Raw genomic sequence first — 17,306 nt, 5'->3', positions numbered from 1 at the left:
CCCTTGTATTGATATGACATATTTAGTCTCCAAACATTTAATATGAAGTTTTCAAATTTTCATATTACAAAGTGCTACTACAAATGGGATTATTGAATTAAAGGTAGGGACTTTAATGAGTGTATCGCCTGTGTTTACATTAAAATAAATGAAATTTATTGTAATTAGAACAATTCTGTTTGCTATTTACGACTAGTATGTAGGAGGCAAATTATCTTTTGTGTTTTTTACAAATACAATAGTATCAACAGTATCACACTTTGGAAAGCCAGTTGCTTTTTGCTAACATTGATACAAATGTAAGGTAGCATTAACATCGCATATTCACAGATTTAAAGAATGATCAAAGCTTACCATGAAATCCCCAACATTGCTTCTTCCCCCACCTTTTTAGAGTAAAACACTGACATTCTTTCGTAGACTGCTTAGATTAGGTTTGTTTTTTTTTTTAAGAATCACCCAGCGAAATGGATGATTTCGCTTCCGCGCTCCGCAGGAGGTTTCAGGCAGCACTGAGGGCTGCGCGGGCCGAAGCCCTGCCAGCTGCGGTGGTCACTGTGTCTGCAGTTGGGGTGGCGCTTGCCTTGGGTAGGCAGGTTGAAGAACTAGTCACCCACAACCTTCGGGGCCAGGTTTCGGCCAGGACACTCTGTTGACCGCACAGAGTAACGTAGAATCAGAACAGGGTCCCGATCCCACCCCCAACCCCCGACCCACTGAGGAGTTCTGCGCAGGCGCGGCAGTTGTGCGACATCCGTCACTTACGGCCGAAGCGGTTTGTGCTGGGAGTTGGTGGCGCGGTGCAGGGCTCTTAAGAACCAGCGGCTTGGGCGCGGGTAATCAGCTCCCTTTCCCCTTTTTACCACCTCTTCTAGGTTCTTGGGACAACTGCGGAGCTTCCGGACCTGATGCGGGCGCCCTGTCTTGGACTGTCCTACCTTGCTCCTCTACTGCTCCGGGTGCTCCCGCGCCCAGGTGGGGGTGAGGGGCGGGGTCGGGGGCTGGGGTGGACTCCATCCTGGCATCTTCGTGTTGAAATCTGCCGGGTAACTCACGGTTCTTCTTGTTTTCCAAGACTGGTTTCCGGGGATTGTGACTTGCAGGGTCCGCCATGGAGCCAGAGCAGATGCTGGAGGGACAGACGCAGGTACCAGGAGGCCCTGGCTTCAGGGTGGCGGTGTGTAGGAAGAAGGGGTGGCTCACTTCTCAGTGACCTGTGTTTTGTTTTCTAGGTTGCAGAAAACCCTCACTCTGAGTACGGTCTCACAGACAATGTCGAGGTAATTCTCCCGGTTCTTATGCGTATCTGAGCATCTCTTATGAGCTGGAGAAAACTTGGGATCCATTTTTACTAGGTTGCTTTGCACAAGGGAAAACTTGTATCAGCATGAACTAAATAGTATCAAATTATGGGTAGCTTGTTTTATTAGCGGTACTAACACTTCTTGGTATACAGACGTTCAAATTAGTTCTGAGTCAAGAGATTGAACTTCTGAAAGTGCTAGAAAGAAACAAACATGCATTACTAATGGAGACAGTCGTTTTGCTTGGTGGGGTATTAATGAATCTGTTGGGATAAGTTTTGGAAAAACTGCACATTAAAATTACACCCATTGTCTTTGTAACAGAATAGTGTGCTGTTGGAGTCAACATTTAATAAATGTTGATTTTGCGTTCAGTAGTAGATGCCATTGGAAGCTATAACACCCGTAATAGACATTGTTTTTGCCTTACACAGTTAAGTCTGAATTCAAAGAATACATGTGAAAGACATACAAAAGAAGATATATTTTCTTAGAGCTTTTTCATATAAGTGCTAGGAGGTTGTTTAAAAGTAGAAGTTGTTTTGTAAATGAATGAATAAATGCTAGGACAAATGAATTAGCCAAAGCTGGGTGGGATATGTTAGGAAAATAGAGGTTTCTGGGAGATGTGTGTGTTTTATTGGGGGACAAGGGGGAAGACATTGCCAGTGATTAAACTTAGATAAATGTGGGAAGGAGTATTTCCAAGGAGAGTAATAATAGTAACAGCTGCTAGTATTTCTTACTTTTACTGTGTGCCAGGTACACTGCTAAGTAATTTGCAGGTCTCTTCAGTCCTGTAAAGCTCGGAGAAATTGAGTAACTTGTGTAAGGTCATCAGGAAGTAAGTGGAGGGTTGTGTGTTAAACCCAGGCAGGTTGACATTTCTGTGGTACATTTAACTTGTGTTGATGATCTTCAGTTACCTGGCATGTGGAATGACCACTCTGTGCCTTATGAAATTGCTAGGAATGTTTCTGGGTTTGATACCTGTATTAAGAAGAGAACTTATTTTCATAATGTAGTCTTTAATTGAACCTGGTGAAGATCCTCTACACCACTTTGTGTTCTATTTATTTAAGAAACTTCTTTATAGACATCAGCAGTCTTTTTTTTTTCTTTTTCTTTTTCTTTTTTAAAGATTTTATTTATTTGACAGAGGGTGAGACAGTGAGAGAGGGAACATAGGCAAGGGGGCTGGGAGAGGGAAAAGCAGGCTTCCCACCAAGCAGGGAGCTCACGGGAGCTCAACTTGGGGCTTGATCCCAGCACTCTGGGATCATGACCTGAGCCAAAGGCAGATGCCTAACGACTGAGCCACCCAGGCACCCCATCAGCAGTCTGATGGTGCTTGTATATGAAGGCAGAGTCATAATACATTAGAACAGTGATTCCCAAAGGCTTTCTCTCAAGTCCTCAGACCAATTTCCATGGTAAAGTGAGAAAAAAATGAGAGTGGAGGGAGTGTTTGATAATGATACATTATTTGGTGATTGGTCTTCCTGCTTCTATAATTTTAAAATGCCCATTCTTTGTGAATTAATGGTTGTAGTAAAATAATAGTTTATTTGTAAGTTTTTACTTGGCAAAATAGAGTTAACATCCCTATGTTAGTCCCTTTGTTCATTGTGTAATTTTTAATTTGTTGTGGTATTTGAAAGTCTGAAAACTACTGCTCTGTAGATGATACTTTTTCTCTTCTGTTTTATTTCCTTTATTGGTTTATAAGTTATAATTTCTTTTTAGGTGCTTGCTTTACGGTTTATAGCATGCAAGTTTAACTTCACAATTTACCTTCAAGTGGTATTATTTGTTTTTGTGTATAGTATAAAAACCGTACAACAAGGGCACCTGGGTGGCTCATTCGGTTGAGGGTGGCTCAGTCGGTTGAGTGTCGGACTCTTGGTTTCAGCTTAGGTCATGATCTCTTGGGTTGTGGGATCCAGCCCCTGGTCGGGCTCCTTGTTCAGCAGGGAGTCTGCTTGAAAGATTCTCTTCCTCTGCCCTTCCCCCTGCTCGTTCTCTCTCTTAAAATAAATAAATAAATAAATCTTAAAAAAAAACAGAACAAAAACCACCAAACCTTACAACAGTATTCTCCTATTTTCTCTCAACTGGACTTTGTACTGTTGTTACATATTTTACTTCTACTTATGTTATAAATTCTGTAATTCATTATTTTTATTTTTTCTTTAAAAGGTTAATTATCTTTAAAGAGATTTAAACAATAAGAGAAAGGAATATTTCACATTTACCCACATATGTACCATTTACCATATTTGCCATCTTGACTCTTCATTCTTTTTTTTTTTTTTAAGATTTTATTTATTTGACAGAGCGAGAGCAAGATCATGCGCTAACAAGCAGGGGGAGCAGCAGAGGGAGAGGGAGAAGCAGGCTCTCTGCTGAGCAGGGAGCTCAATGTGGGGCTTGATCCTGGGACCCCAGGATCATGACCGGAGCCGAAGGCAGATGCTTAACTGACTGAGCCACCCAGGTGCCCCTGACTCTTCATTGTTTTGTATAGATCCAGATTTCCTTCTGCCTTAAGGGCTTCTTTTAACATTTTTTGTAGTATAGGTCTGCTGGTAAGGAATTCTTCAAGCTTCTGAATGTCTGAAAAAGTCATCATTTTGTCCTTATTCTTTTTTTTTTTTAAGATTTTATTTATTTGAGAGAGAGAGAGAAACAGCATGAGAGGGGAGAGGGTCAGAGGGAGAAGCAGGCTCCCCGCTGAGCCGGGAGCCCAATGTGGGACTCGATCCCAGGATTCTGGGATCATGGCTGGAACTGAAGGCAGTTGCTTAACCAACTGAGCCACCCAGGTGCCCCCGTATTCTTTTTTTTTTTTTTTCTTTATTCCTGAGATATTTTTGCTGGGTATAGATTTGCTCCACTGTCTTTTTGGCTGACACTGTTTCTGACAGGAAATCTGCAATCACTTCTTTCTTTGCTTCTTCATACTTAATGTGTCTTCTTTTGGTGCTTTTACGATTTTATTACAGCTTTTAAATAATTCGAATATGGTATGTCTTCGTGTAGTTTTTTTAAAAAAATATGCATCTTGTGCTTAGGATTCATCAAGTTTCTTGGATCTGTGGGTTTAGAATTTTCATGAAATTTGGAAAAATTTTAGCCATTATTTCTTCAAATATTTTTAAGTACTCTGTAAGCTTGATTTACTTATGTTTTCCTCTCCCTTCTTGAAGGTGTGGGAGATGTTATAATAACTGGTTAATGGGTACGCCTGGGTGGCTCAGTCAGTTAAGCAGCTCCCTTTGGCTCAGGTCATAATCCCAGGGCTCTGGGATCGAGTCCTGCATGGGGCTCCTTGTTCAGCAAGGGAGCCTGCTTCTCCCTCTGCCTGCAGCTCCCCCTGCTTGTGCTCTTGCTCACTCTCTCTCGTCCACGCTCTCTCTCTCTAGCAAATAAATAAATAAAATCTGAAAAAACAAAACAAAACTGGTTAATGGCATTGCCTGTTCTATCGTCTGTATCATTTCTGGGTCTATTTCTGTGAATTGAATTTTTTCCTCATTGTGGGTAGTATATCCTGCTTCTTTGCCTGCATGATGATTTCTTTTTGGAGGCTGGGCATTGTGCATTTTACCTTGTTGGGTACTGTATTCCTTCCCTTGTCCAATACCCTTGTTGGGTATTTGTATTCCTTCAAACATTCTTTTTTTTTTCAGATTTTTTTTTTTTCTATTTGAGAGAGAGAGCACGAGAAGGGGGGAGGGTCAGAGGGAGAAGCAGACTCCCCACTGAGCAGGGAGCCTGACTCGGGACGCCATCCTGGGACTCCAGGATCATGACCTGAGCCGTAAGGCAGTCGCTCAACCAACGGAGTCAGCCAGGCACCCCCGCTTCAAACATTCTTGAGCTTTGTTCTAGGACACACTTAAGTTACTGAGAAACAATTTGATTCTTTTGAGGTTTGCTTTAAGCTTTGTTAGGCAGAATAAGACCAGCCTTTAATTTAGGCCTAATATCCTCCTCTTTAATCTTCCCCAGTGCTCCATGTATTACCCAGTTTTCCAATTTTGGGTCACAGGAACATGAACTATTCCTGGCCTTGTATGAGCTGCAGGGATTATGTCTCCTGCTCATTCCAGGTGTTTTTTTCCTTGGCCTTGGGTAGTTTACTGTTATGTATGCACTGATCTCTTTAGTCTCTTTCTGCACATCTCTCTCCTCTCCATGCACTCTGCAGTACTCTGTCCTGCAAATTCTAGTTGTCTTGGTCACCCTGAAGTTTCAAGTCTGGCTTCTCAGCTGAGGGAGTTTGCTGGGCTCTGCTTTTCTCTCTGCATTGCCTCCTATAAGTTTTCTAGGCAGGAAGCAGTAAACTGGGACAATCCTAGAGCTCCCCTTATTTTTTCCCCATTTTTTGTGATCATTGTTGTATACCATTAACACCTTGTACCTTTCGGGGGGGTAATTTAGATATATATTTTTTTAGATTAATTCAGGATTTGGGCTTAAGCATGGAAGTTGGCACATAGTAGATATTCATTCAATATTTGAATAAAAAAATGATAGGATTTGGTCAAGGGGTTTATTATCAGATCTATAGGAGTTGTTCAGGTGTTGCTGTTTCTTATTGAAGGCATTGGAATGTCATGTAACTGACTAGTTTTTGTCATATATGGGTATTATCTGTTGAAATTTACCAAGGAGCAATAAATTTCTTAATCCATGAGCAAGTAAATAACTATTTTACCATTAGTTAAGTATAGAGCATTATTGTCTTGTCTCAAAATAAGATGGAAAATGAGCGAACTTAGAGTAGTTGGCAGACATAGTTGTGGGAACTATCTTTGGAAACCACGGGGTGTGTGTGTGTGTGTGTGTGTGTGTATACATATATACACACACACACATTTTAGATATATGATTAAAGTTTTTTTATCACTTTTTACAAAATAAAATTGTCTAAAATATTAAGTCTAGCAGATGTTTATTTGTTGTTGTTGACTCATTTATATCCAGTTTGAGTATGATTGAAGTTAAAGTTCGGTTTTTTTTTGGTGATTTTATTTTTAAGTAATCTCTTCACCCAGTGTGGGGCTCGAACCCACAACCCCTAGATCAAGAGTTGCATGCTCCACCAGCTGAGCGAGCCAGGCACCCTGAAAGTTCATTTATTTTATTTTATTTTTAAAAATTTATTTTTTTGAGAGAGAGAGAAAGTGAGGGAGCACAAGCAGGGGGAGGGTTACAGAGAGAGGGAGAAGCAGACTCCCTGTTGAGCGGGGAGCCCGATGTGGGGCTCAATCCCAGGACCCTAGGACCATGACCTGAGCTGAAGGCAGACGCTTAGTCACTTAGCCGGCTGAGCCACCCAGGCGCCCCCAAAAGTTCATTTAAATGAAAATGTTCTTAATAATGTTTTGCCTTTTAGATAGGCACTTATTTCTAAGTTTCTAAAATGGTTGATTTGTAAAAGAGTGCAAAGTTTTTCAATAAAGCAGTGTTTGATGGCTCTGAATGTTAGATGAATCTATGTCAAAGACCTAAAATTTGGGGGTTCTTAGGAGTAGAAAGTATAAGTTGTTTCTTAAACATCATTTAAATATCACATTAACGATCTTTTCCATATTAGTAATTTCCCCCATTTTTTGGCCATCGTTTACTTAATATTTTTTCTTGATTCTGTTCACTTTTAAAAATCACAAATGCATTTCTTTAAAAAAGAAACAAAGGGAAAAGCATTCTCATTTTGATAAAGGATAACCATAAAAATGAAAACAGTGAATACCAAATGGTGGTAATAAATTTTAGCTATATTCTATTGCCATTGGAAAGCTCTGAGCCTGAAGCCTGCTCTCCGTTAAGAAGAGAGTTTAGCAAATGTTACAGAAGTGTTACAAACCTATTAGTACCAAAGTGAGTCTTTGTCCTTGATACTGTGATGAAAGAATTGAAACAGGTCTAGCTTTCTCAGTGTGATTCAGTGCTACTTAGTGTCCTGTCCAGATATTTTGAAGCATAGTGTAAGAAGGTATTCTTATGAAAAAAAGAGAAAGCACTTGTATTTACTCCTACAAAGGCAGAAGGAAAAGGAGAAAGAGTAGGATTGGGAGATACTGGCGTGTGTGGTTTACTCAGTCCGTAGAGTATGTAGTGCTTGATCTCAGGCTCCTGAGTTCAAGCCCCACATTGGGTGTGGAGCCTACTTAATTAAAATAAGTAAATAAAAGAATGAGATACTATGTTGCCTTCAGAGAGAAAAAGTTTAAATGGAATTAGAGATGGGTCTGATTTTATTTTGGCAGAGAGATTTGCTGTTCAATATCAGCTCTCTAATCATTGATTTGTCTTTTCTATTAGTGTCATATTTCCATTAATTTTTGTTTAGCACTCAAAATAATCTAGTTATTTGTAATATACATGCATGTTTTTTGAATCTACTAGAGGATAGTAGACAATGAGAAGATGAATGCAGAAAAGTCATCAAAACAGAAAGTGGATCTCCAGTCTTTGCCAACTCGTGCCTACCTGGATCAGACAGTTGTGCCTATTTTATTACAGGGACTTGCTGTGCTTGCAAAAGAAAGGTAAGATAATAGTGTCTGCAAATGGAGTTACCAAAGAAAGCTAAATAAAGACTTCCCTAATTCAAATATCACTAGTTTAAAAAAAAAGGAATATCATTAGTTGTGTTATTTATAAAATATAAGAAATTTATGGGTATTAGAGTTTAAGAAAAATAAGTCAGCCATATCATCAATTCAGACACTTTCATTTATCTCTTCTAGTGTTAGATCATCTGCATATTTGTAAAGCTTTGTAATCATGGTATACATGTAATTTTATATGTCCTTTGTACTTAATATTATAACATAAAACTTTTTCTGTGTCTCTGTATAGCCTTTGTGATTATAATTTAATTATAACAATACTGCAGTTAATTTAGCCATTTTCTCATTGTTGAACTCAGGTCCAATTTCCTTTGTTAATCTAGGTTAGCAGGCAATTTATATGTTTTCATGCCTCTTTTGCCTTTGTTTAATTACTTTTTTTTAAAGATTTTATTTATTAATATGACAGCGAGAGAGGGAACACTGCAGGGGGAGTGGGAGAGGGAGAAGCAGGCTCCCCATGGAGCAGGGATCCCGATGTGGGGCTTGATCCCAGGACTCTGGGATCATGACCTGAGCCGAAGACAGACGCTTAACGACTGAGCCACCCAGGCACCCCTTTAATTACTTATGATCAATTTCCAAGAGTTGATTTGCTAGTTTGAGGAACATGACTATTATAGTGTTTGACACATAAAAACACTTTTCTGTCCAAAAGTTTATCCTTAAATTTCTTCCACTATCATAATATCAACAGCATGAGTATTATTATAAACTTTTCTTGCCAAGCTCTTTTGATTTGTATTTCTTTGTTAGCAGCATTACAGTTTTTTTCTGTACATGTTTTTTCCTCATAATTCTACCTAAGTTCTTTTTGTATAAGCAAATCCAATAAGAAAAATGTTGGTTATGTGTATAAAATAGAATTTTTTATGACTGCAGGATATGTCTTGGCTCTAATACTGTCAATTAAAATATGGGCATCTTTTATATATTTTTTTGTTCTTTATCTCTGGTTATATAGGGAAATTATGAATATTGCTTTAAATGCTAGAAGGAAAAATTTGAAGTTTTAAAGTAACATGCTATTAGTAAAGACACTTTTTAAGTAAGGAATTCTGGCAAAATTATTCATGAAATTAATCATAAATATGTGAAAAATTGTTTATGTCTAGGCGGTTCAAAAGACTGTTTAAACGCTAAGGGAATGTTTTGAGATCATTGTAAATTAATTCTAAATATGCCTTTTCATAGTAGGATTTTAAATAGCTGATTCCCCCAACTTTTCATCTTTCGACTTGTTTTCTCAGCAAGAATAATTTATGGAAAAGTGATAAATATGACTATATTTTTTGTTAACATTTTTTCCTAGTTTTATTGAGAAATAATTGACATATATCACTGTATAAGCCTAAGGCATTATAGCATAGTGGTTTGATTTACATATATTGTGAAATGATAACCGCAGTGGGTTTAGTTAACATCCATCATCGCACACAGATGCAATAAAAAGGAAAAAAGAAATAAGAAGAAATTCTCCTTGTGATGAGACCTCTTAGGTCCTCGCCTCAACAACTTTACTGTCACACAGCAGTGTTAGCTGTGGTTACTGTATCGTACATCATAGCCCTGGTGCTTATTCGTCTTGTAACTGGAAGTGTGTTCCTTTTGACCACCTTCTTCCAATTCCCCATTCTCCCACCACTTAATTTTTTTTAAAGATTTTATTTATTTATTTGACAGAGAGAGAGAGAAAGCACAAGTAGGCAGAGGGAGAGGGAGAAGCAGGCTTCTGTTAACCAGAGACCCAGGACCCTGGGATCATGACCTGAGCCAAAGGCAGATGCTTAACCGAATGAGCCACCCAGATGCCCTTACCACCTCTTGATTTCAAAATATGTTTAACTTCTCAGTTGCACTGTGTGGTAGCAGTATTAGAACTATTAGTGATTTAAGTATTTGAAGTAAAATAGAGGTACCTTTTTTTCCCTCTTTTTTAAAGGTTTTATTTACTTGTCAGAGAGAGAAAGAGAGACAGGGCACAAGCAGGGGGAGCAGCAGGCAGAGGGAGAAGCAGGCTCCCTGCTGAGCAAGGAGCCCAATGTGGGATTTGATCCCAGTACCCTGGGATCATGACCTGAGCCAAAGGCAGACGCTTAACCGAACGAGCTACCCAGGCATCCCTAGAGGTGCCTTTTTAAAAAGAAACATACCAGTACTTACTTGTCCAAATGAATATTGAATCCTTTGATTAGTTTTTCGGGAGTTGATCCACTTCTCTCAGTGATGCTACAGCCATTTTCCCATATTGTTTTTATATTCGTATTGAAGGGTAATACCTGTGGAAAAAATTGTGCATATCATAGGTGTATGGTTTGATGAATTTTCAGAATCTAGACATATCCACATAACTTGCACTCAGATCAAGAAACTGAATACTGTCAGGACTCCAGAATTCTCCCTCATGACCCCTTTAAGTCATTATCCCCTCTGGGTAATCGTCATCCCATTGTCAAAAATTACATTTTTTGAAACTTGTGTTTTAGAATTGTGTTCATAACCAGATTTAAGCCATACAAAACTTTCAGTCTCTTTTAACTATGTTGTTGACTAACTTACTTGCCTGTTTTACTTACCGTATTTACAACAAATGTCCTTTGAGTGTAAAATGAAAATTAAGCTGAAAAAGATGTGTTTTTGTTATGGAGCAATACATTTAAGTTAATACACTTAGAATATAAATTTCTAAATTTTGGATTTCTTTTCCCTTACAGACCACCAAATCCCATTGAATTTCTAGCATCATATCTTTTAAAAAACAAGGCACAGTTTGAAGATCGAAACTGACTTATTGGGAAGAACAGAAAAATTTGGTTTCTACTGTAGATTTACATGATCAAGAGGCAGCTTTAATGGCCATGATTTCCCCTCCCCCCTTTTTGGAAGTATAAGAACCTTCAGGACAACAGAACTTATTTCCAGAATTACAGAAGAAAACATATATCCCTTATTTTGATTAAATCACCATACTTATTTAATGAGTGTATTCTGTGCAATTTTTTCTCAGATTGTCTTTAACTTTGTTTTTAAAATGACCTTCAAAATAAACTCTTAAAACGTCATTATTTGAAAGTAGTTTTTGTTTTACATGACAAATATTTTATATGGTTCAGTTATTTTCATGAATTGCTTCTTTCTTGGGTCTTAGAATGCTGCAGAATTTTACAACAGCATGAATATACACCAGAGTCAAGTTCAACCTAAAAAAAAATCTCAGCCAGGTTTTCTTGGACCTCTTGAAGGGTGGGATCTGCGCATTTTCAGTTTTTAACATCACAGGTGACTCTAATGAACAATGAAGTTGTAGTATTGATATAAGCATTGTGGAGGGTGTGCAATATCCTTCATTGCTATAAACCTTTATGGTAGTAATATAATAATAGCTGTCTTTTATTGCAATTCTATGTATCAGGCATAAGTACTATTTTCCTTAAATTATCTTTAATATAGCAACTCTACAAAGTAGATATTGTTATTCCCATTTTGCAGATGAAACATTTGGAGAGGTAAAGTGACTTGTTAAAGACCACACTGCTGGTAAGTGCTTGAATGGCATTCAAACCCAGTTCTGAATATGTTGCTGATAGCTACGTGAGAAGTACGATGCGAGTTCACATCTTTATTGCTTCTTTTGGCAATAAAAAACACCAGCCAGTCCTTTTTTTGGGGTCTGCTTACTTTGTCCTGTATGAAAAAATTAAGATAACTCATTAGCTCAGAAAAAAGAAAACTGTCTGAAGAAAGCCAGGCAGGAAGAATATTAAGAGAAGCGGTTCTTAGTGGGGAATGACTGCCCTCTCACTCCAGAGGACATTGGCAATGTGTAGAAACATTTTGGGTGTCACTAGTGAAGTAAGGTGGAGTTCTACTGGCATCTAGTGGGTAATGACCAGGAATGCTGCTAAATATTTTACAATACACAGGACAACCTGCATTCCCCACCCATCCACAAGAATTATCCAGTTCAAAATATCAGTCAGTGCTAAGGTTGGAGAAACCCTGTTTTGGGGGCACCTGGCTGGCTCAGTTGGTAGCAGGCAGCTCTTGATCTCAGGATCATGAGTTTGAGCCCCACATTGGGCATAGAGTTTACTTAAAAAAAAAGAAAGAAACCCTGGGGCGCCTGGGTAGCTCAGTCGTTGAGCGTCTGCCTTCGGCTCAGGTCATAGTCCCAGGGTCCTGGGATCGAGCCCTGCGTCGGGCTCCCTGCTCCATGGGGGGCCTGCTTCTCCCTCTCCCACTCCCCCTGCTTGTGTTCCCTCTCTCGCTGTGTCTCTCTCTGTCAAAATCTTAAAAAGAAAAAAAAAAAAGACATTAAAGATGTGTGTCCAAGCTAAACATGTGAAGACAAAGTTGAAGTATGAGGTATGCTCATGAGGTATGTCTTATAGTTCACTTTAATACAAGAAAAGCTTATTTCAGTATGAGTGATGCATGTGAGGAGGGGACATGGTTTTGATTTAAAATTGCAGATCTATATAATTTGCATAGGAAAAACCTGCAAAGATTGGGATCTCTTGCTTATAAAGTAGTTTCCATAAATACTAATTCCATCAGATGCATTTTGGTTATTTGGCTAACTCCTACATTAATCTGCCCAAGTCTTTTTTGTGATATTTTAACATTTGATTAAGTACTAATTGGGTAATTTTTTATTAAAGCATCAATAGTTTATCATCTTACAGCAGTTCTTCATCCGTGATTCACATCAGAGCCACTTGGGGAACTTTTCATATATATTTCATATATAAAGAGCCCTGGAGAGCCTGATTAAATTGTGATAGAGCCTGGCTTCTGAATTTGACAAAAACTCTTTAAGGCATTCTGATAGACCCCTTGGTTAAGATCACTTAGAAGTAATGTAGTATTCTGCCTAGTGCTGCATTACTTCTAGTGTTCTATTATCTTTGAGTTGGGACTTAAATTACTCAATCTTGAAATTGATACTTTTTAAAGGGACAGCTGAGAATAGGCATATCTTTTGCTGGCAATACACATGCTACTTAACTGAACACTTATCATGTGCTAGGCACCATGCTAAATTATATGAATTGTATAATCCTCAAAGCCCTGTGAGGTACGTTTAATTTTAATACCTCATTTTTAGATGAGGAAAGTGAGATTTTGTTAAGTTGCTCAAGGTTATAGGGGAAATAACTTTGGGGCAGGGATTCAAAGCCAGCTTAATGCCCTATTACTTTTCCTTAATGCTATATTACCCTCTGCTCTAATGCTCTCAAGTGTGCTTAAAATGTTTCTTTGGGGGAAAATCAGTCTGCTCTCGTGTGTATAGTAGAAGCCCTTTTATCTAGTTGGTTGATGAAAAAGTGAGTCATGGTAGGAAATCATAAATGACACTGAACGGTTTTTTTAAAACTTAAACATGTTAATCTGTATTAACTTGTTAATTGTTCCAATCTTTTCTCTGGGATTGGGTTCTCTGATTGGAATTCTTTATCATTTTTCTTCCTCAAACCACTCCTGTAATGTATGGTCTGCACATTTCAGTCTCAAGTTTTTTTGAGAGTAGAATATGCTTTTAGACACTTAAGCAGTAATTTGTAGAATCCTATGCTTTTTTCATGATTTTTTTCTCCAGCCTTCAGTCGTCTTACCTGACTCTAATTTGACAGTTTTTACTTAATCTTTCCAAAGCATTCCACCTAATTTGTGTACACCTTTTGCATTATGTGTTTGTATTTCATTGGTTTATATAATATTTAATTAAATTATGTAATGGTAGTACCTAGTGCAACTGGCCTAAGTAAGCTGGAGAACACTATTGACCTTTGTTAGTTATGCACACAAACCTGGGGAGGAGTCTGCAATCATGTGAGAGTTTCCTAAAAAGTGTAGTCTATAAGCTTATGAGTTCAACTTTATTATACCATGGGAATGGAGAACATCACTTACTCCAGTAAGCTGGTGAAATAGAAACCAGTTAAGCAAATTTCTCTATACTTTGATGAGGTATTTTACATGTAGCTGGCAATTGTATTATAGAAACCATTCCTACCCTTTGAATGCTTAATGGATAGGTTATTGTTCAGTAAACAAATACAGAAATAGAGTAGAAAGTCCTATATATTATAGAGTGAATTCTTGAATTACGTTGGTAGGTAGGTTAATGGGAGGACCACTAGAGCAAGTCAGGCATAGATAAGTAGAGGAAATAGAGACCTTGAATTGAAAAAAAGAAAAATGATTTGGATAGAATGACAACATTGTCTACTCAATTCTGATGATCCTATGGGAAGAATATTGAACCTTTGCTTAAATTTTATTTAGGAGAAGGTATAGTGGGATTTTAAGATTGATAACTTCCGTTAGAAACATGATAGAATGGTGGTAAGGATAGCATAAGATATTATAGCCAGATATTTTTCTGGACTGGATTCCAAAAAGGCATTAACAAATTGGAGGCCTGATACCTATCATCAGACTGTAGAAATGAGGGATGAAGTTGAAAGCTGTAAATGGCTATCACTGAGAATCTATTTACTTAAAAATCTCTACATTTAAATTAGGAAAGTAGGAAAGTAATATAATAGTGGAAAATAGGTCACCAGATATAAAAGGGCCAGGCAGTAATGAATAAGAATTTTCTTTAAAAAAAAAAAAACAACTCTTATCAGCCTTTTAAAAAAACTTAAAAACCTTTTTTTTTAAAGATTTTTTATTGATTTATTTGACAGAGAGACAGCGAGAGAGGGAACACAGGCAGGGGGAGTGGGAGAGGGAAAAGCAGACTCCCTGCTGAGTAGGCAGCCCGATGCGGGGCTCGATTCCAGGACGCTGGGATCATGACCTGAGCCGAAAGCAGCCGCTTAACCAACTGAGCCACCCAGGTGCCCAACTTAAAAATCTTTTAACTCTGCTATTTCATTTCTGAGGATTCTAAATAATATTAACAATAAATATGAAAAAAGTTTTATAAAATTTATTCAAAAAAATTGGAAGTGAACAAATTTTTATCTTAATAAGAATCACTAAATATGTACTTAGCTCAGTGTCAGATACATAGTTAAGTGTTTAATAAATATTACTTATTAAGTTTGGCTTATAATGGAAGGGCAAACTTGACACTAGAGTACCAGTTTTTTTTTTTAAGATTTTATTTATTTGAGAGAGAGAGAGCGCACAAGCAGGAGCGGCAGAGGCAGAGGGAGAGGGAGAAGGAGACTCCCCAGTGAGCAGGGAGCTGGAGACGGGACTTGATCCCAGGACTCTGAGATCATGACCTGAGCTGAAGGCAGACGCTTAACCATCTCAGCCACCCAGGCGCCCCTAGTTTTTTTTATTTTTTTATTTTTTTATTTTATTTATTTATTTATTTGAGAGAGAGAGAATGAGAGATAGCGCGAGAGGGAAGAGGGTCAGAGGGAGAAGCAGACTCCCTGCTGAGCAGGGAGCCCGATGCGGGACTCGATCCCGGGACTCCAGGATCATGACCCGAGCCGAAGGCAGTCGCCCAACCAACTGAGCCACCCAGGTGCCCTAGTTTTTTTTTTTTTTTTTTATTTGAAGTATAGTTGACACAATGTTACATTAGTTTCAGGTTTACAACATAGTGATTCAATAACTCTGTAAGTTATGCTGTGCTCACAAGTGTAGCTACCATCTGTCACCATACAACGCTATTACAATACCATTGACTGTATTCCCTATGCTGTACCTCTCAACCCTGTGACTTATTCATTCCATAACTGGAAGATGCACTTCCCACTCTCCACCAATTTTTGGTCATACCCCGCCCCCTCCCCACCTCCACTCCCCTCTGGCAACCACCAGTTTGTTCTCTGTATTTATGGGTCTGTTTCTGCTTTTTTATTTATTCATTTGTTTTTTAGATTCTACATGTAAGTGAAATCATAATGGTATTTGTCTTTCTTAGAGTACCAGTTTTTTTTTTTTTTTAAAGATTTTATTTATTTATTTGAGAGAGCGAGAATGAGAGAGAGAGCACATGGGGGGGGGGTCAGAGGGCGAAGCAGACATGTGGGACTCCATCCCGGGACTCCAGGATCATGACCTGAGCCGAAGGCAGTCGCTCCAAAGGCAGTCGCTTAACCAACTGAGCCACCCAGGCGCCCTAGAGTGCCAGTTTTAATTGAAATCAAAAGAGTATCTTTATGCTAAACTCGTCTCTCAACTTTGATTTTTTCAAAACTCTGTGGTTTTATTCTAGAATATTTTTTGGATATAGGGCTTTTAGTAATTAGTGGACTCCTCAAGCTGTCTGCTGTGGAAAAGTAAATTATAAAAATGGTCAATTTAATATTGCCATGTGGATTCCAAAAATCAAGCCTAAAGATGTATTGTGTGTGTGTGGAGGTACCATATGTGTATGGCACAAAATTCCAAAGATACACAAAACTTTAAATCTTTTGTGCATCCTTGCACCTCAGCCACCTAAACAAGTACTTTTACCAATTTATTGTGTTTTCTTCCAGAAGTATTCTGTGTATATGCAAAAAAAAATTTTTTTTAAAGTATTCATTTTTACACAAATGGTAGCATGCTTTACATATTGTTCTGCAACCTGCCTTGTTTTTTTTTTTTTTTTGGCTCTTTTTTAGAGCTTATTCTTTTTAATGGGTGCCAATATAACAAGTCTCATATTGATGGATATCGTGGTTGTGCTAGTTGTTTGTTAATATAGACTGATGCAGTGAATATAGGACATGCTTTTTCAGAACATATGTTGGTTTCTGGGACTAGTGGTGCTTTATTTATTAAAGTCTGCTTTATAGGGACTCTTATTAGTAAGGAATTCCTCCTTACCTTTTGCTATGACTGATGTTTATGGAGTGTCAAACCCAAATCCCTGGTGGATATTATGGAAATTGTTAATAATATGGGAATTGTACATATTACCAAATAGGCTTCTCCTGGGATATGAAATGAGTATTTTGCGTTATATGGGTCTCCATTAATTTAGGGGAGGTAAGTGAATAGTTTCAACATATTTCTTTCAAGAGTCTATCCTTGAATAAGGTAGCTAAAAAAAGATGACAGAGGGAATAATGATGGGATATACTGAGAGCATTCTAGAGATAATAGATTTTTTAACCTTTCACTTTTTGGGGCGCCTGGGTGGCTCAGTCATTAAGTGTCTGCCTTTGGCTCAGGTCATGATCCCAGGGTCCTGGGATGGAGCCCTGCATTGGGCTCCCTCCTGCGGGAGGCCTGCTTCTCCCTCTCCCACTCCCCCTGCTTGTGTTCCCTCTCTCACTGTGTCTCTGTCAAATAAATAAACAAAATCTTAAAACAACAACAGCAACACCTTTCACTTTTCTTGGCATTTTGGTCTTTGCTGAGTTTGACCAGTAAGAAAAATCCTTTGGGGAAAGAAGCC

The 17,306-nt window shown here is 38.3% G+C and overlaps 1 protein-coding gene across 2 annotated transcripts; it reads left to right on the top strand.

Moving 5' to 3' along the window:
- Positions 1–734: 734 nt before the first annotated feature.
- DPY30 (dpy-30 histone methyltransferase complex regulatory subunit) lies at positions 735–11,010 on the top strand. 2 transcript variants are annotated; one of them, XM_027621690.1, is made up of 5 exons: positions 735–836; positions 1,076–1,147; positions 1,233–1,280; positions 7,722–7,864; positions 10,663–11,010. In XM_027621690.1, the coding sequence occupies exons 2-5, from the start codon at positions 1,112–1,114 to the stop codon at positions 10,733–10,735; spliced, it is 300 nt and encodes a 99-aa protein (XP_027477491.1). In that variant the 5' UTR covers positions 735–836; positions 1,076–1,111; the 3' UTR covers positions 10,736–11,010. The 2 variants fall into 2 exon arrangements, with proteins under 2 accessions (XP_027477491.1, XP_027477492.1); XM_027621691.1 differs by having other exon boundaries at positions 760–975.
- Positions 11,011–17,306: the final 6,296 nt, after the last annotated feature.

This window comes from Zalophus californianus, chromosome 8 (assembly GCF_009762305.2).
Source record: "Zalophus californianus isolate mZalCal1 chromosome 8, mZalCal1.pri.v2, whole genome shotgun sequence".
NCBI classification, from domain to species: Eukaryota; Metazoa; Chordata; class Mammalia; order Carnivora; family Otariidae; genus Zalophus; species Zalophus californianus.
This window is presented reverse-complemented; position numbering and strand designations above follow the sequence as displayed.